This window comes from Protopterus annectens, chromosome 14.part0, assembly GCF_019279795.1.
Source record: "Protopterus annectens isolate FY-2018-M chromosome 14.part0, PAN1.0, whole genome shotgun sequence".
In the NCBI taxonomy this organism is placed as follows: domain Eukaryota; kingdom Metazoa; phylum Chordata; order Ceratodontiformes; family Protopteridae; genus Protopterus; species Protopterus annectens.
Window position 1 is genome coordinate 342,649,504 of NC_056748.1, and position 19,867 is coordinate 342,669,370.

At 43.0% G+C, this 19,867-nt stretch overlaps 1 protein-coding gene across 1 annotated transcript in view; it reads right to left on the reverse strand.

Annotated features, from left to right (window-relative positions):
- WDR11 (WD repeat domain 11) overlaps positions 1-19,867 on the reverse strand; it is a 2,002,440-nt gene that overhangs the window by 1,311,925 nt on the left and 670,648 nt on the right. Inside the window, exon 6 of the mRNA XM_044056072.1 lies at positions 11,506-11,671. Coding sequence (XP_043912007.1) covers positions 11,506-11,671 — 166 coding nt within the window. The remainder of the gene's footprint in view (positions 1-11,505; positions 11,672-19,867) is intronic.

A 19,867-nucleotide genomic window follows, 5' to 3' on the forward strand; every position in this document is an offset into this window, starting at 1 on the left:
TGACAGAAACCTGGTTCAAGGCTCCTGAGAGCACCCCAGCACTATCAGGTTTTACCTCTTATCATGCGTTCGGCCCCAAAATCCGGACAATACCAAGAAAGGAGGGTATCCATATTCATCAAGGACACCCACACCTCAAGACTGGTGGCAACGCCGCGATGCATCGGAGACCATCCAGGTGCAATTAACCATAGGCAAGACTGCTCTGCAAATTGTAGCATGTTACAGGCCACCCTCACAAACTCAGGAACCTCACATGGCCTTCCTGAAAACACTAGAGGGATAAATGTATCACCAAACACCATCATACTAGGTGACTTCAATTACCCTAATATAGACTGGGAACACTACTCAAGCCCAAACACCTAGCCCAAAAGTTCCTGGAATTCATAAACTCAAATGCCATGGAACAACTAGTCACCATCCCACAAGAGGAGAAAACATACTTGATCTCATCATCACGAACATGGGAGCACAATGTTCAACACGAAGTATACCCCTCACTGGTGAGATCAGATCACAAACTAATCTCGCTGGAGGTCCTCATCCCACCCCACCTGAAATAAAAAGACCACAGTAAAGAACTTCTCAAAGCCGACTTCACACTTCTAAAGACTAGTGTGGTCTCCTTTAAGGCCCTGAGCCGGCGGAAAACAGTACTCAAGCCGCTGAATCACTTACAAATGCCTTCTACCAGCACCTGCAGGACTGCATGGATAAGGCAATCCCAAGCAAAACAAAGACTCTTTGTACCAAAGGCAAGCGTCCAGTCTGGTGGACCCCAGCCATAAACAAACTCTACAACAAAAGGAGGAAGCTACTACAAGATAGAGCAAAATCCTTAAAAGGTAAGACACCCTTGATCACTATAAGTAAAAACTAAGAGCTCTCATAAAATCATCCAAAGCAAATTTTGAGAGAAAAATAGCTAAAGACTCAAAAGACAATCATAAGGCCTTCTTTAGCTATGTTAGAAACCTGGGAGGAAACTCCCAGATATGCTCAGAACTAGTTCAAAATGATGTGAAGATTACTGATCCTACAGACATTGCCAACATACTGGCCGACAGGTTCAGTGCAAACTTCTCCCAAAGGAGAGATATCTATACCAAGCGATTGCAGCCCCCAAACATCTCCAAGCCCAAGTGAGAACTGCTCTCTCCAAAGCAAAAAGACAGCATCCATGGGACCTGGTGGTGCCCCGGCTGTGTGCTCCACGAACACAACGAGGAATTAAACCCACAGCTAGGACAGCTGTTTAATCATAGTCTGACCTCTGGATACGCACCCAGGAGTGGCGCACTGCAACTGTGGTCCCACTTCACAAAGGCGGTGCCTCCACCGACCCTGGAAATTACGGCCCATTAGCTTGACAAGCCTTATCTGCAAAGCCATGGAGAGGATCATAATGGACCTCATAAATAAAGACATAGGAATTTGCAGACTTTGGATCCATCCCAGTTTGGCTTTGTCAAAGGCAGATCATGCCTTCTAAACTTGGTTGACTTTTTGAAACAGTCACCAAAGCCATTGATGAGGAAAGGCAGTCCATACAGCCTACCTCGATCTGGCGAAGGCCTTGATACAATACCCCACTCGGGTATCATTGAAAAACTCATCAGCTTAAATGTTAACCCATACATCACAAGATGGGTTGCAAACTGGCTGAGTGACAGAACCCACAGGGTCAGAGTTGCTGGCGCCATGTCAGACTCAAAGCCTGTCACAAGTGGTGTACCACAGTGCTCAGTCCTGGGCCCACTCTTGTTTGGCATCTACTTTTCCGAAGTACAAGCAAACACAGGAGGGTTATGGCTGACAAAGTTTGCAGATGACTGCAAACTGGCCATAGTAGAAAACACATCTGACACAGATATCCTTCAGAAGGGTCTCACAGAAACGGATAACTGGTGCCAGAGCCATGGCCTAAAGTTAAATGCCAAAAAATGCATAGTCATACCCTTCGGGAAAAACAAGGTTACCCCTAGCTACCAAATAGGTGGCAATCCACTGAGCACAGAAGAGGTTATCACGGACCTGGGGACCCAGGTTGATAGTAGTCTGTCATTCGACACCCATGTAGCTAAAGTAGTTAGGAAGACCTTCTACATTGCCCACCTTATCATGAAGGGATTCTCATCTAGATCAAGGGAGGTCATAGTCTCCTATACTCATCACTCATCAGACCAATGATTGAGTACAATGCCCCATTCGGAATGTATCTGACCCGACACTTGCAGCAGCTGGAGAGGCCACAAAAGTTCCTCACCAAAAGGATAAAGGGTCTCAAACATCTGTCCTATGCTGCCCGACTGAAAGAACTCCAGCTCTATTCAGTCGCCACTTGCTCAGAGGTGACCTTTGCCTAACATACAAGGCCATGTCAAACCCAGATTTGATGAATATGCTTCACCTCAAAAATCTAGATCCGTCAGAGCCACAAGGCGGAGACTTAAACCTCGACACGGCTATTAATAGGACGTGCTGGAGGGATAGATTCATCACCCAAAGACTCCTATGCTGTGGAATAAAATCACGGTATATGTGAGGCAGAGCACCTCGCTGGCCTTGTTCAAGAGAAATCTTGACCAATGGATGGGAGATCGCAGATATACCCCAGGGATTAACCTCAGTGTCACTGCTCGACAGAGGCACAGCAAAATAATGGGTATAGTTCCCCATACTAAAGGGGTGGCGTAAGCCACAAAACTATGGGCTAGGCTTGTAAATGCCCTCGGGCAGATAGCCTAGTATGAACCTATGAACCTATAAGAACAATCAGAAATTGTCACAAATACAATACAAAAACAATACAATAATATATATATATATATATATATATATATATATATATATATATATATATATATATATATATATATTTTATAGATAAATAAATATGAATTAAAAGTGAGGAGCTAGGGAAAAGTAAAAGGCTCAGAGAACAAGTAGAAGGAAGTGAAAGGTTATAGGGGAAAAGAAGGAGAGTTGATGAGAGAGCAGCCCAAGATAGTGGACTACGTACATGTTGGTTTACAAAATCTACTGAAAGAATGGGAGAAACAGACAAATGTAGGTTCAGTGAAAAAAGGACTGTAAACAGTCACACATCTTTTGCTGGGTGGGATACACTCATGCCAGAAGGCCTGTATACTGAAAGCTACAATAAAGTGGCAAGATTGCTCCACTGGGAATTGTGCAAACATTACAAATAATGACATAGCTGAGAAGCATTAGAAATATGAATCGAATCATGAACCATTATAGAGAATGAAGTTTATATCACATGGAACCACTCTCCACCAACCGGATACAGTACTCCATGCAAAAGACAAAAGTGGCACTGAGCATCGAAAATGCTACACCCAGTGATTACAGTGTCTTACATACAGAGAGACACAAAGTCATAAAACATCAGGACCGCAAGCAGATATGAGGGCAGTATAGGAGAAAGATACCGAGACATTTCTCATAGTAGCAGGAACAATGGGTTTATTAAAAAAAAAAGAATTTGCAGTCGTACTTACATAAGCTACCAGAACATGTAACCCCAAATGAATTACAAAAGGAAATAATTCTGGGCACATTGCAGGTGCTGAGAAGAGCACTCTTGCCTAACATCAAATACTAAAACAATACTAATTTTATGAACTCTAATCGTACCCTGACTTAGAAATGGGGTCCAATCTGGAGAAATTAAACAGAGACAGAGTAGTAGATCTGGAGTTTTCTAGTGAACCATAAAAAATCTTGAAAAAAAGCTCTACACTTCTTGTACTGTCTGTTAGGACCTCTTGGATAGCTATTTTTTTCTTAAAGAGAGAGTACTTCTCATTTGGCCACTTTTACCTGATGGGGCAGGATGTCCAGTAATGGCCTGAAGGGTTGGGGTTGGGTTAAGGAAAATGGAATATAGTACCCTTTGGATATAATCCCTCTTAACAACTGTCCTGTGTGATGGCCTACCAAGAGCAAGGGGTAGAGGAAAAGAAATTCTGACTGCCTCCAGAGTGAAGCAGTCAGGTAAACTTTCAGTGATACTACTGTTTTTGATTAGAAAAAGGTCCATGATATTCCAGGTTTTGCTGCAGCCCCCCACACACACACACTTCTGGGCCAACATCCATTAAAAGGACAGCCTGTATCATGGCCATCCTTGTCAGAAGAAGAATTAAACTGCTGGTGTCTGAATGTCCAGAATAAGACTCTTTCTGGTTCCTGCTACAAGCTCTCTGTGGGGCCTAGAGCTTCACTCTGATGGCAGACGTGGTCTTGCCATCTTGTTTAAGGTTCTGCATTTGTTCTTTCATGGAGGACCAGGGACAGATGATTCATCAAAGGAAGCATTAGTGAATGATGTCTCAACATTATTCACAAAGTTAAATAAGCATACCCATGCATGACTTCTCACTGCAATGCCAAACCTGGGCACTCTAGCCACTCCATCTGTCACACTGTACATAAGGTACATGAAGACATTGACTATATTTAGAATAGCAGAATTGGGTGACTTTAGTTGCTTACTAGTTTTGGTCAGGAGAGAATTCTTCAGTGTAGATAAGACTTGGTGGGCCAGATCTCAATGAAATCTATCATACGAACGGTGTAGTTCAAGGTCCTCAGAGCAAATGTGCATGAAGCACATGCCCAGTTCCCTAGCCAATCCATCACACTTGACCCTAATAGGTGGATGGATGGAGTGAGAATCTTCTGAGACCTCTCCTTTTATAGCTGTCACTGCAATGAGGGAGCCCACTGTCAGGGAATTTAGTCCAAAACTCTCTACCTTTTGGCAGTCAAAGCATTTCAGTTGATACTCCCTCACTGTTATATGGCTCCAGTCATGATTTCTGGGCTGCTAGATCAATGAGCATGTTGTCCAGAGGTATCACCCATGACGTAGATGGTGCCGTGCCATGCCACAAGCTTCAATCAGAACAGTCTCATCCTGGGAGAGGTTCTTTGGGCCAAGCTCCACTCTGATGCATACATTCCACCTTCTCTGGAGGAGATAATGGAGAACTCTCTCAATCATCCAAGTCAGAATCTGAGATGGGAGACTCTGAAGGGGAGGCTAAGTTGTTCCTTTTGCACTTCCTCTTTTTTGATATGGCAGGAGTGACTTTGCCAGACTCCTCAGATGACCCAAGATGCCGTAGAGCAGTGGGATAGAGACTTGCAGTTCAGCTCTGAGAACTGGGCACTTGGAGAGAACAGGAGGCAAGATGAGAATAGTCTCTCTGTGTATTTCCTTGTCTGGTGGGAGCTGCATGAAGATTCTAGCAGTATAACTAAACATCCTCCCCAACACCTGGAAGGCCAATCCAACTTCAGAATGATCCCTAGACCACACTTGAGCAAATGGATCCGGCCCTCCGTTTGGACTGCTGGTATCAATCACAAAGACACTCCAAAATCAAGGGATTGGCTATAATTAGGGCACCAGAGCCAATGAGCCAAAAGGCAACAATCTTAACAAAAGAAGTGGAGCCAAACCCAATGAATCCAAAACCAGTGTTGAGGTCACCAGCCTAACTCCTATGTCCCAGGACTGCATCGACTATGACAAGATTGGAGATGAAAATTTCAGATCTGCAAACCTTGGTGTTGATAAAAGCCTGCACTGAGGACACAGGCTCCTCATCCAATGACACCAGAGCTGAAGCACAGACCAGTGAAGAAAGTTAGCTCAGAGTAAAGAGGGAGGAAGGGGTTGGAATGACTCCTATCTCTATCCAAGTCCTCAGGATCTTCTGTATCAAGTGGACAGGATCTGCTTCAGAAGTACTCTTATAGGACCTAAAGGATTTAGTTGATAGTGCCAACATGAGTCGGCGTGTGTGTGTGTGTGTGTGTGTGTGTGTGGGGCACTGAACGGGTTCATCCAATAGAACTTCCTTCCTCCCTCAGAGATCTGAGTAACACTTTCAGCTCTGACAGTATCAGATCTGGAGGCAAAATGCATGTCAATATTTGGACCAAAGACTACTCAAGTCTCCGCTATTTCAGAGCTGTGGTGGGAGACACTGGGATCTGCCTGCCTCTTCTTGAGATCAGAGTTTCTGGATTTGGAAGACTTCTCCAAGTGATTCTTGTTTTTTACCTCTCAATCCAGACAGAGGAAGCCTTTCAAAATTAGTTTTTCCTATTCAAAAGAGCATGTGGCCCAAACCTCTTACAAGTTTTACAATCCACCATAAGATGGGGAACACCCATGCAGATAGCAGACAGATTACGCAGGTCCTGTGGTAGGCAGTTTTTCCATGAAAATGTCTTGCTAAACTAACAAGAATGATCCAAACAGAAGAAAGAAGCACAACACCCCACATGCTATAACACTGTGAAAAATGGATTGCTCTAATAGTAAAAAAAAACTACAATTAACCATCAATATATATAAAAATCTAAATATGTATTTATAAGCCTGCATGCAAGTAATAACAACATGGGAAGGAAGGGGTTCAAAGGCTTATAAAAGCAGAAAGTTTCAATCCAAGGAGGCACAAAACTACACTACAGATGTAAGAGCCGAAACTAACTGAAAAATTAGACAAAATGTAGTCAAATTTATTAAAAATAGAGGTGGAGCACTTAGCTGCACAGATCCTGGTCCATTTGTGAAGGTGACTAATGAGATGTAAAGTAATTCAGGTGACAGATACATTCTGGGAGGAAAAGTTATTAAGGGGCTAGAGGCTGGATCACTGATGTTCCCGGGTCGGGTCTAACAAGTGACCCGAGAAACCACAAGTCAGATCAGATGGACTGAATGAACAGGATACAAGGTTTGTTTTCTTACCCAAACTTGAACATCCAGAATTTCATGAAGAAAAAAAAAATCTTTAAAATAATTGAAATAAAACAATAGTAAAAAAGGAAGAAAAGAAGAAAGACTGCAATACAACTCAAAGGCCTACAGAGGTTAAGCCCCAACTACAGCCTAGTTAACCATGGTTTGACTAACTGTTCAAACATCTGCTGGAGCTGGCATGGTAGAGGAGAGGAATCATACAGCAGAGTCTACCTTCCTTTCCACAGGAGAAGGGAGAGATGGGGAACATGTGTCCTGGCACAATCTTCATGGTAGAACTATTAGTGAAGACCAGGGTTATGTAAGGATGTCTCTAAGTAGGGAGGCAGGGCTAGGACTCTGTGAACAATTCCCATGCATTCAATGCATGCTTCCTGTTATGCCACAAGTTATGCGTAAGAAAAATCTGATTCATACCACATACAGAAGACAGCTCCAGCTCTTGTTCTACCTGGTTCTCACCATGGAAAATGAACAGGATGCAGAACCCTTATTCCAGGGAACAATAAGGCTCATGGGATGACCGGAAAGGACAAGCTAGATGGTCAGAGAATGAATTGGGAGAAAAAATACAAATTACAAACCAGAAAGTCAGAAATCTTTTGTAGCAGCTCTCCTAGCAAGGGAAGCAAAGAGCTGGTCTTTTTCCTTGTCCTGTCTGCAGAGAATCTTAAGCTGTTTGGGTCCACCATACAAAGATGCTGATACTCATTCCACTGTTAAAGCAGACTTGACACAGAGGCTGGCTGTAGTAGAATTATTTGACAGCAGAAGCAGAACTAAAGTAAGACTGTCCATTGAGTCTCTACAATACTACAAAAGCCAAACGTGAGAGTCTGTACAGAACAGGATATGAAAGTTTGGCTAAAGTCACATGGTACTTGTGACATTTACTGTACTGCCCAAGGAGTGAAAGATGTCAAGGTGTGGACCAGGGACTATGTCTTACATGAGACTGTCTTAGTTACTGACTACTAGAAGCCGAGTGTCCTGAGAGGGAAACAGCTTTGTTACCTATACAACTCAGGTGGGCAGCTATGCTATCAATACAATGCAATTTTTGCAGTTTTGGTCAAAGATTAAACCAAAGAACAGAGTCCAGACCTGGGGGAAGAGTCTCCTTTGTCAATATCTGTACCTGTATCTGGGGGACAGGAGACATTGGTGGTGAGTTTATGTGCCTCATCTTATGCCTCTTTCTAAGAATGCTTGAAGTAGAATTGTCTAAACGTTCAGTAAAGTACTCTTCCACAGACCTGCAGAGTCCCATGAGGCTTTTTAGTATCTTATCCTGTTGAGATAATCACCAATCATTAGTGGACTGGAGTTCCGCTGTGGCAACCCCTAACCGGGAAAAGCCGAAAGACACAAACAAATCCTGTTGAGATAATCGTGAGTGAAATCAGGGCTCCAGGGTGAAAGGTATGCATAGGTGAAACCATAATAAAAGGCGGTGTTCTAAGGATACACGCATACAAGGTTTCCATGGGACTGACTTTTCCACCTCAGCAATCAGTGCAGAAACTGTATATGCCATTCAAGTCTGAATTAGTATTCAAAGTTGACAATGAAGTCAATTATAAAGCAGCAATGGTGACATCCATTGGTATAGGGGATGATTCTTATGTTAACAGGCCTTCAGCATCAAGGAGTCAAATGCTGATTGCATCAACAGCATGAACGGCCCCAAGGGGGGGGTCAGTCTTGGAATCAACATATCAGCTCAAACAGCCTCATGCCTAGTGAACCTTGGCACCAACAGCACTAATACCAAGTTCAGCCATACCAAGAGCTTCAACACCGAGGAAAAAGTCACTATCATGGAAACAACAAATCGCTCCAAAAATCACAGGGCTGAGACCGGGCCTGGATAGAAGTTGATGAAGTGGAGGTTCGAGGGTCTTCTCTGACCATCCTGAAAACAAAGGCAGCCAAGATGACAGCAGCTAGGAAACAGCCAGTGCTGTCCTCATTTTTTCCCAATACACACCGACAAAAGGGATTTTTAGTAGCCTACAGTATTTTATAGAGAGGGCAGAATGAGGCCTATTAGGAAGATATTTTGAGAACTCTTATTCAAAGGAGAAGTTTCCCCAATTATCTTCTAGGAGCGGAGTCTGATGACATAGTTGCCAGACCAACGGTGCTCTCAATGGACTTGAATCAGCCCCAGGAATAGGTTCTAGTTAATGAATTTTCAACAAAGAGGGAAGGTCCAGAACGTGAATCCTACTCTCCTACACCTTCCACTTTTCTGTCCTTTTTTTCCTCTTCCCCACCAACATTTCTAGCATCATCAGTAAGTCGGCCCTTTGGTATGGTATTCCTTTTTTTTCTTTCTAAGAGAATAGATGAACTAAAGTTTGTGTGAACAAAGCAATCTGCTGTGGCATGTTCCACTCCCAGGCTCACTACACAATCCCCTAAAGAGGAATTTTGTAACGAGTTTGATACATTTTGAAATCTCTTGAGGTCTTGACCATTTCTATAGCTGTAAGAAAAGTTACTCACTGTTAAATTCAACCAAATTCACTATCTTAGAACAAAAAACAAATTTCAATCCATAGATACATCAAAACTTACTCTAAGCATCAGTACAACAATAAGTAAAAGGAGGAAAGGAAAAACTTTGAGATTGGGCAGAGGAAATGTGTAAACACGGCACAAGAGCAAAGAGTGGAGATGACAGAAATTAAACTAATTAAACTGTAAATAAAAGTCTAACTTTTCAATAATTATGTAATTTCGGAGAAAACAGATGAAGGATAAATATCCTTTGATGAAAAGTTCAAAAAGATATTTGTAAAGAAGTGGCACGAGCTGTGGAAAATCCGTATGATGCTTGAAAAAAAAAGCAAAGAGATGTGCAGAGTGTTTCTGATCATAGGTATATTATGGGACAAGAAGACGACCTCAAGCTTGTGACGGATTAAGAAAGATGTAGAGAGGATGTCTCATCTATTACAACCATGAAACCGCAATTGTGTGAATACAGAAATGTTGACACATATTGAGTGAACTGCGAAAACACCGAACGTCCTGAAGTGCAAAATTCGAAATGTCGAATCATCATAGTTGGCCATTCTCCGGTATAGCTCCTTAAGGTTAGTGTGCAACAGTTACGGACCTTAGGGTTAGGGTGCGGGTTAAGGTAAGTGCATACATAGTAATATATGTAAGCTTTAGTTTAGGGTTAGAAGTAGGGTTTTGTTAACTGTATGTATGTGGATTATTTATTTTGTTTGGTAAGGTAGTACGTAGCGGGCGGTGGAGTTGGCCAACTGTGCCGATTTGACATTTTGAATTTCGGGGTTCAGGATGTTCAGTGTTTTCGTGGTTCACTTGATATGTGTTGACGTTTCCGTATTCGCGTATCTGAGGTTTTGCAGTTTTGATATAGACCTGAGGATGTCAGCTGCAGTAAACAATCCAAGAATTAGAATGTACAGGCTGAATCAACTAAGATATCAAGTTTAACCAAATGTAGCACTGAAAACAAATACCACTTTTTGTTCTTCTTTCGGCTTTTCCTGGTTAGGGGTAGCCACAGTGGAACTCCAGTCCACTAATGATTGGCAGTGGATTTTCACGGTGCCGAGGTGCCAGCTCGATGCCCAACCTTCAACGAAGGCACGCCCATTCATGCATGTCTTTCGAAGGCCACTCAACCGCGGGGAGGACATGCAGACTCCACACAGATATTTGCTTTAATATGTATATATTTGTTTACTATGAAAGTATGTAAGTGGGTCTTGGTTGACACCTTCCAAGACTTTGATTGTTGCTGGAGTCATCTGCAGTGTGTTATTAACAGAGAAGATGCTATTTTGGGTTAATTCACAGATTAACATTATCAATACTGTTATCATTATTTTACATATATATGCAGAAGCAATGTGTTATTTTGGAGACTTATCTGATTTCATTATTCTGCATGCCACTATGACAAGGAAATATTGAGTCATCACCATGTTGCTAATCTTAGCAGGTAACTACAAAAAAATCTAATCTATTTACTTAAGTTACTGTATTCTTCTAATGGATAGCCTACTGAATTTTTTTTTATTATGTTCATAGGTTCATAAGTGTGTACTAGGCTAATGGCCCTGGAGCCTTTACAAGCCTAGCCCATAGGATTACCCTGGCATCGTGCCACCCAACCTTAGTTCCTAGTGCCTCTGTTGAGTAGAGACACTGGAGTGATCCCCGAGGTGAATTTTCTTTTTCCCATCCACTCATCAAGATTTCTCTTGAAGAGGGCCACTGAGGTGCTCTGCTTGACATTCATGGGAATGAAAACAAATACCACTAAACTGCTAAAATAACAGGATGGAAATTAAATAATTAAATTAATGTTTTTTTTTGGTGATAAACAATATCAGACTGGATTGTGATACAGACTGAAACACTCAAATAAGCAATGGTAAACATCACACTAAAATTTTGCCGTAGTCACTAGAGTGTTGTTTTGTTTTATCTTTACCAGCATGCACCATTTCCTACTTTTGTATGCATAGTCTGGCAAAACCACTTGCTCGGTCACTGTGGAGGGAGCTGAAAAATGATGGAATCGAGCCAAAGGCCACTGGATAAAAACTTGTCAGCAGCTCACAGCTTTAAATGACTGCCAAATAAAATAAATATTTTTACTGGTTTATAGTAAAACATGCTTTTAATTTTTCAAATCATCCTACCTGTACAAAGGGTACTCCTGTTCTTTCAATTGCCACCACTCCAACTGTCTGATTTACTTCCAGATCAAGGATCAGTATTTCTCTGGGATAGAGCAGAAGCATGTGGTTTCTTTTGTGTGGTAAATAGGATAACTGAAGACAGTCATTTAGTGTTACAGATTCAGCACTAAAAAAAAAAGAATTCAAACAAATTATTAAATATGAGGATTTAGAAAACTGACATCATCATTATTATTGATCACCACTACAAATCCCAAAGTGGGGAAGGGGAGCAATGTTATTACAAAACCAATTTAAATTGATACATAAACTCTGCATAAACAAAAAATGAAAACAGTGATTCAGCAATGAATATTTTAGTGAATAGATCAAACCCAGCTCACTAAAACTTATCAGCTCCTGGGCTCAAAGACCACTTCTTCTTCAAATGAAATTCTACAATGACAAGCAGTGATCCTCAAGTACTAAGAGCTTGAGAATGCAGCGGGCTCTGCAAGCCATAAGCACCTGTCGGACATGGGTTTGGCATTAAGTCTTTTATTTATTTATTGTAATAAGATAGTTTCTGTTCAGGAAGAAAGCAATGAAGATCCCTTCTCAGTGTTTATCAAGGCAGTGTAAGTTCATATACAACAGACAGGAACCTTTTAATGCTTACAATCTTCTTCATTTATTGTACTGTCATGCAAACAGACAACTAGAAAAGTACAGTAGTGTCACATTTTTCATAAGTGTAGATGTTCAAGTAGATCAATGTTGCAGTACTGATTCTTGAGTCTTCCTGTCATCCAGAGGCCCGCAACTGGCCTGAGTTCCAAAGTCTTTTACATCATTCCTGTCTAAAAGACATCCAAGGACTGATACCTAGACAGCAGGGTATGAGAAGGTCATTCGTTAGCACCACCTTCATGGCTTTCTAAGCAGTGTACAAACAGTCTGATGCCCAAGAACAGCACAACCTCCCCAAATGTCCGAGTTAGCTAAGGTAGTAATGCACAAGTAAGGGAGACAGAGACGATGAAAGGCCCTATCTGCAGGAGTTTCCTTTCTCCCTTGCACCCAGAATGGGGAAAGGAAAGGGTCAGCAGATAGAGTTTGGAGGGTGGCAGCACATACAGCAACATTGTTCTACTCAAACATCCACTACTATGGTAATGCGACACAACTGTACTGTTATTTGTAGTCAGCGTTGCAGTACCAAGTCTTTGGAGGACTACCAAAGCTAATGACAGCATGTAGGAGATGCTGCTGGCCCTTAGGAAATTAGGTTTTGCAGGCTGGCTGCAGCAAACCCTGCTCTAGTTCTTGAGGCAATTCCTAAATGATAGTTTTTTTGTAAAGGTGTGAACAGAGTTCCAGGTGGTAGCTTCTAGCATGGTCAGTGTAGGAACGCCATTCAGGAAGGCAGTGGTAGCTGCCCTGTGCCTGGTCGAATGGGCTTTGACATTACCAGGAACACGTTACCCATGGTGAGTGTAACAGAACCTAATGCATCTGGCTATCCATTGAGATATGGTTTGTTTGTAGACAGGTTTGCCCTCTTTCCCCTCTGTGAAAGCGACCAACAGTTGCTCTTCTCTATTTGGGATTTCTGACCTGTCTTAAGCAGTACCTGATTTGTCTACGTACATTGAGGGAATGAAGGACTTGTTCCAATTTGTTCTGAAGATTTGGAAAGAAAACTGACAGGTGGATAGCCTGGTTTAGAAAAGGTACTGATAACGCCTTAGGCATAAAAGATGGTTTTGTTCTAATTACCCTATCCCTGGGAAAGAATGTAAAAGGTTCTTTGCACGTAAGGGCTTGAAGCTCAAATAATCTCCTTGCAGAAGTGATGGCAGTTAGTATAGTTGGTCTTCCAAGGGAGCTCCCTTAATGGAACAGATGCTGCTGGTTCAAAGGTAGGCAGCATGAGTTTTTCTAGCACAACTGAGATCTCAGGTAGGAACTGGGCTCCTACTGGGTGGTCTCAAGTGAATGACCCCTTTTAAAAGTACCTTCAGGTGGGGCTGACAGTAAATGGGATGAGAATGGGGTAGGCAAGCTGAGATGGCAGAAGTATGCACCTTAATGTTAGAATAAGAAAGGCCCTAGCTGAACAGACCCAAAAGGTACTGCAGGACTGAACTGATGTCTGCCTGAGGAGGGCTGGTGTCCTTGTTATGGTACCAGATGGAGAATCTCTTCCATTTTGCTAGGTATGATTTTCTGGTGGTGGATTTCCTTGCCTCCTTATGGGTGGTTAGCACCTCAGAGGGGTAGTTGACATTTTCTGGTGTTAAAACCAAATCCTCCAGGGGCATGTATGTGCACTTCCCAGTTGTTTTCTTGTTAAGTTCTACATTACTGCATGCATTCATCCTCACCATTTTCCAATGAAACTTTTGTCTGCATATAGCATTTTGTAATTCTGCTGTTAAATCATAGAAAAGTCTTGTTTGGCTGATGGACTCAAACTCATTTAGTGATTGTGTTTTGAAAGTTCCAGTACAGGGGAATTCCTGCCTTACTTAGTTTCGACTTACCCAACATCCTGCCACCATTCCTACACGCTCATTATTACATGTATACTCCAATAAATACTCTCCATTCTAGCTTCACTCCAACTCCCTCTTGCCTTTTTCTCATTGTTTATATAACATCTTTCCTCACTCTCATATTCCTCTCCTACATAACACAACCCATTGTTTATCACGCATCCTAATACAAGTACTAAAATATCTGGAACAAACGCCTCCATCTGATCACAATTAAGACACATTATATTCCTACGCCTTCCGTGTGGAGTCTGCATGTCCTCCCCATGGTCGAGTGGGCATTCAAAAGACATGCGTTGAATGGGCGTGCCTTTGTTGAAGGTTGGGGGTCGGGCTGGCAACTCGACACCATAAAAACCAACAGCCAATCATTAGCGGACCGGAGTTCCGCTGTGGCGACCCCTAACCGGGAAAAGCCGAAAGACAAACAACATATTCCTACATCAGGGTACATTTTTGTAATTATTAAATTTCCTGACTCATTTTTCAAACTCCACTTCACAGCTCACATATCACAGATTTTGCTAATAGTTCAGCTCTGCCTTGCTGCTTTCTAATTGTTCTCTTGCTTTACAACTACCATCTGATTACTGTATGATTTAACCTACACCCTAGATGCACTAGAACCCTAAGAAACCGATAAAGTACAGTTGGTGTTCACTTACCATAAATGTAGATGTTCAAGTGCATTCACTGTTGTAGTCATCACATTTGGGTTATCCCTACCAGAGCAGCCCTCAGCCGGCCTGAATACCAGAGGCTTAGTATTTCTGTGTTGGTTGCTGTCGCTTCAGGACTGACGTCAAGTCGTCAGTAGTATAAAGTATCGCAGCCGACACCATTACATCAGTTTTTCTTGCCCTGGCTGTCAGGAGCCCCCAAGTGGGAGCCAGGTTCTGGTGGAAGAACCTCACCAGTAGAAAATAAATACCAAAATGTCTCTTGTAAGTAGAGAGAAGAAAGAATAGGGGGATGGAGAGAGGGAAACCAGGACTGCAACAGTGAATACACTCGAACATCTACATTTATGGTAAGTGTACACAACTGTAATATGTTCTTCATGTTTCACGGTTGCAGTCATCACATTTGCTTTCTAATTGCTCTCTTGCTTTACAACTACCATCTGATTAATGTATGATTTAACCTACCACCCTAGATGCACTAAAACCCTAAGAAACCAATAAAGTACAGTTGGTGTTCACTTACCATAAATGTAGATGTTCAAGTGTATTCACTGTTGTAGTCATCACATTTGGCTTATCCCTACCAGAGCAGCCCTCAGCCGGCCTGAATACCAGAGGCTTAGTATTTCTGTGTTGGTTGCTGTCGCTTCAGGACTGACGTCAAGTTGTCAGTAGTATAAAGTATCGCAGCTGACGCCATTACATCAGTTTTTCTTGTCCTGGCTGTCAGGAGCCCCCGAGTGGGAGCCAGGTTCTGGTGGAAGAACCCCACCAGTAGAAAATAAATACCAAAATATCTCTTGTAAGTAGAGAGAAGAAAGAATAGGGGGATGGAGAGAGGGAAACCAGGACTGCAACAGTGAATACACTCAAACATCTACATTTATGGTAAGTGTACACAACTGTACTATGTTCTTCATGTTTCACGGTTGCAGTCATCACATTTGAGTTGATTCCCAAAGCTGAGGAAAAGGATGGAGGCAGTCAAGGAGACTAGGGGTTGGCTAGGATGCCCTACAAAACTGCAGTGGCAAAGCCTGCCCTGGATTTGGAGAAGATAGGCAGGTGGTAATGTTCGGTGAAAGTGTAAACAGATGTCCAGGTGGCAGCCTCCAGGATGTCCATGGCAGGGACTCCTCTGAGGAAAGCTGCAGAGGTGGAGGCTGCTCTGGTGGAGTGAGTCCTGACCCCCTTAGGGGGAGGCTTTCCGTGTTGCTTGTAACAGAAATGTATGCAGTGTGCTATCCATTTGGAAATTGTTTGTTGGGAGATGGCTTTGCCCTCTGACCCTGCAAGCAAAGCTAACCAGCAATTGATCAGACTTTCTGAAGGATTTAGTCCTGTCTAGATAGAATCTGAGCTGTCTGTGCACATCTACAGAGTGCAGGATCCTTTCCCCCCTTGTTCTGTGGGTTAGGAAAAAAGGAGGGAAATGAATGGATTGGTTGAGAGCCACACTGGACACCACTTTGGGCATGAAGGATGGGTTAGTCCTGAGGGAAACTCTGTCAGCATGGGAGATGATGAAGGGCTCCACAGCCATGAGAGCTTGAAGCTCGGAGACCCTTCTGGCTGAAGTGATGGCTAGAAGGAATGCTGTTTCCAGGAGATAAATTTTAACTCTGCTGAAGATGCTGGTTCGAAGAGGGGGGGGGGGGCAGGGTGAGCTTTTCCAACATAAAATTAAGGTCCCAAGCTGGGGTAGGTGCTCTTCTGGAGGGCTGTGCCATATCAGCTCCCTTAGCCTGAATCCAGGTGCAGAACCTTTTCCATTGTCAGCATAAGACTTTCTAGTGCTTTGGCGTCTGGCCTCACGTATAACATCTAGAACCTGTTTACTGAGGTTGACAGATTGATCAGTGGCTAGGGAATAAGCCAAGCTGCCAAATTGAGGGTCTGCAATTTGGGGTGCATGAATTCTCCTTTCCTCTGGTTCAGGAGGGTTGGGGTTAGAGTGAGATGCCATGGTGGCAGTGGGTACCAGTGCTGGTGAGGCCAGTCTGAAACAATAAGAATTGTCCTTGGTTTTTCCAACCTTATTTTGAACAGTACCCTGGGGATGAGAGGTAGTGGACCAAAAGACTGACCCAGGGGAAGGACAGAGCATCCACTTTCCAAGCCATGCAGTGATGCTCCCTGGTGCAGAACTTGCAGAGCTGATGGTTGGTGTGGGAGACAAAGAGGTTGCCCTTCAGAGTGCCCCATTTCGGAGTTATTAGGATGAAGGTTCTGTTGTCTTGCTGCCACTTGGGTGGGTCCAAGAGATTTCTGCTTAAGTGGTCTGCCAGAGAGTTTAGAGAACCTGGTAGGAATTGTGCTAACAGGTGGAGTTGCATAGCAAAGGCTGTGTGCCAAAGGGTCATGGCCAGCCTGCACAGAGAGTAGGATGCGAGTCCCTCCCTGTTTGTTGATGTACCACTTCACAGTGGTGTTGTCTGTTTTGATCAGGACAGCCTCTGGGGAGAGAAGAGGCCTGAAAGCTGTCAATGCGTGCTGGACAGCTAACATCTCTTTTTGGCTGATATGCAAATGGATTTGCTGTGGGCTCCATTGGCCCTGTATGTACCTGCCATCCAGGTGTGTACCCCAGGCATAGTCTGATGCATCTGCGGTGAGGGTCTGGGTAGCAGGGGGTGGTGAGAAAGGTAGTCCCTTGTAGTGGGAGCATGCTGCTGCCCACCAAAGAAAATCTTTCCTGAGGCAAGGTATCATGGGTATAAGAGTTTCCAGGTCTTGAGAGTGTTGACACCAAAGGCTTTTTAGGTACCACTGAAGTTTCCTCATATGCAGTCTGGCATATGGAATGAGTAGAATGCAAGATGCCATGAACCCCAGAGCTTGCAGGATTTTCCTTGCAGATAAAGTACAGTTTTGTACCTACCATAAATGTAGATGTTCGAGGATCCACATTGCTGCAGTCCTAACTATTGGGTAGTCCCAAAGTATAAAAGCTAAGGCCAAAACCAAAAATTCCAAACATACCTGCAATATACAAAATTACCAGAATATAACTCACCACAACCAAATGTGGATCCTCGAACATCTACATTTATGGTTCATTCCACATTGCTGCAGTGAGGCTGGTAAATCATAAGGAAGCAGGAACTGACAACATGCCTTGCAAAATAGCTGTGGCAAAACCAGCCCTAGACTTAGAGTAGAGAGGAAGGTGATAATGCTTAGAAGTATGCACTGAACTCCAAGTAGCTGCCTCCAAAATATCCTTAGTGGCCACCCCTTAGAAATGCTGTAGAAGTGGCAGTAGCCCTAGTGGGGCCTAATTCCAGCTGGAATCTCCTTGCCATGATGGGAATAACAAAATGCAATGCAAAACCCAATCCACCTAGAAATAGTTTGTTTTGACACAGGCTTGCCCTAACCCAAAGCAAAAAGAAACAAACAACTGCTGAGACTGCCTAAAATCCTTAGTCCTGCTCAAATAATATGTACATCTAAAGTGTGCAAAATCTTTTCCCCTTTATTTTGGGGATCTGCATAAAAAGTAGGCAAATGAATAGTTTGGTTTAAAGCCACACTAGAAACCACCTTAGGCATAAAGGAAGGATTCTATCCTTATGAAAAATCAAAAGGCTCTACCGCATACCGCAGGGCCTGCAACTCTGAAACCCTTCTTGCAGAAGTAATGGCCAACAAAAAGCAGTCTTCCATGACAAATATTTCAATTCAGCAGTAGGGTTGTAGAGTAAGTTTCTCCAACACAAAATTGAGATCCCAAGCAGGAGTAGGAGCTCGGGTCTTATATTCTTTGCCCTCTAAGAAATTGCTTGAACAAAGGATGCGAAAACAATGGTGGGTCACAATCATAGTGAGCTGAAATTGCTGCAGCATGAATCTTAATGGAAGAGAAAGACAAACCTTTGTCCAATAACTCAGTAAGATATTGAAGAGCCACACTCAAATTAGGCTCAGAAATCTCCAAATTGTTTGCTGCACTCCAAAATAAAAATCTCTTCCATTTTTACACTTTCCTTGTACTAGGTCTTCTGGCTTCCATAATCACATTTAAAACTTGTTGAGGAAGTTGAGACCTGCTGTCTTTCAAAACAGAATATGCCAGGCTGTTAGATGAAGAGATTGAAGCTTGACATTGAGCAGGTGACCGTCCCTCTGAGACAACAGGTGTGGAATCAAGGGTAAAGGCCATGGAGGCTTCCTTACCAGACTCCTCAGTAATGGGTACCAGTGCTGCGAGGCCAATCTGGAGCTATTAAAATCATCCTTGGCTTGTCTTGTCTGACCTTTAGAAGCACCTTTGGGAGAAGAGGCAGAGGTGGAAAAGCATACACATGAAGATTTTTCCAACTGAAAGAAAGAGCATCCACTTTCCAAGCTGTGTGATGAAACCTCTTTGTGCAAAACTTTGGCAGCTGGTGGTTTAGTGGAGAAGCGAACAGATCTATGTCTGGAGTTCCCCATGACACTGTCAATTTTGAAATACATGAAGATCCAGTTTCCACTTTCGTGAGGATCCATGATTTGTCTGCTTAACACATCTGCTAAGGAGTTCTGTGCTCGGCAGAAACCTTGCCTGAAGAGTTAGTTGCAAGCTGAGCTGATCTCCCATAAAATCATTGCTTGCCTGCACAATGGGTAAGAATGTGTTCCCCTTGTTTGTTGATGTACCACATGACAGTTGTGTTGTCTGTTAGAATCAACACCTGCCCTGGAAGAAGTAACTCCTTGAAAGCCATTAATGCAAACTGGACTGCTAACATCTCTTTCATGTTGATATGTAGATGCTGTAGTCTGGCAGGCCACTTGTCTTGTATCCACTTTCCATTTAGATGAGCTCCCAAGCAATGTCTGAGGCATCTGTCGTTAGAAATCTGACTCGCCTCTCTGGCGGAGTCAGAGGGTCCCTTGTTTAGGTGACATTCCTGAGCCCACCACAAAAATTCCTTTTGAATGCAAGGTATTATTTGAATGACAGTGTCCAAATCCTGGCAGTGCTGTGTCCATACATTTTGAGATACCATTGCAGCTTCCTCATATGCAGTTTGGCATTGGGAAGCACCAGAATTACAAGATGCCATGAACCCTAAGGCTTGAAGGACTGTCCTTGCAGTCAGCCCGGACTGAAGAGATAGTTGATGGAAGTAACTGGAAAGATTCTTTTGTTTG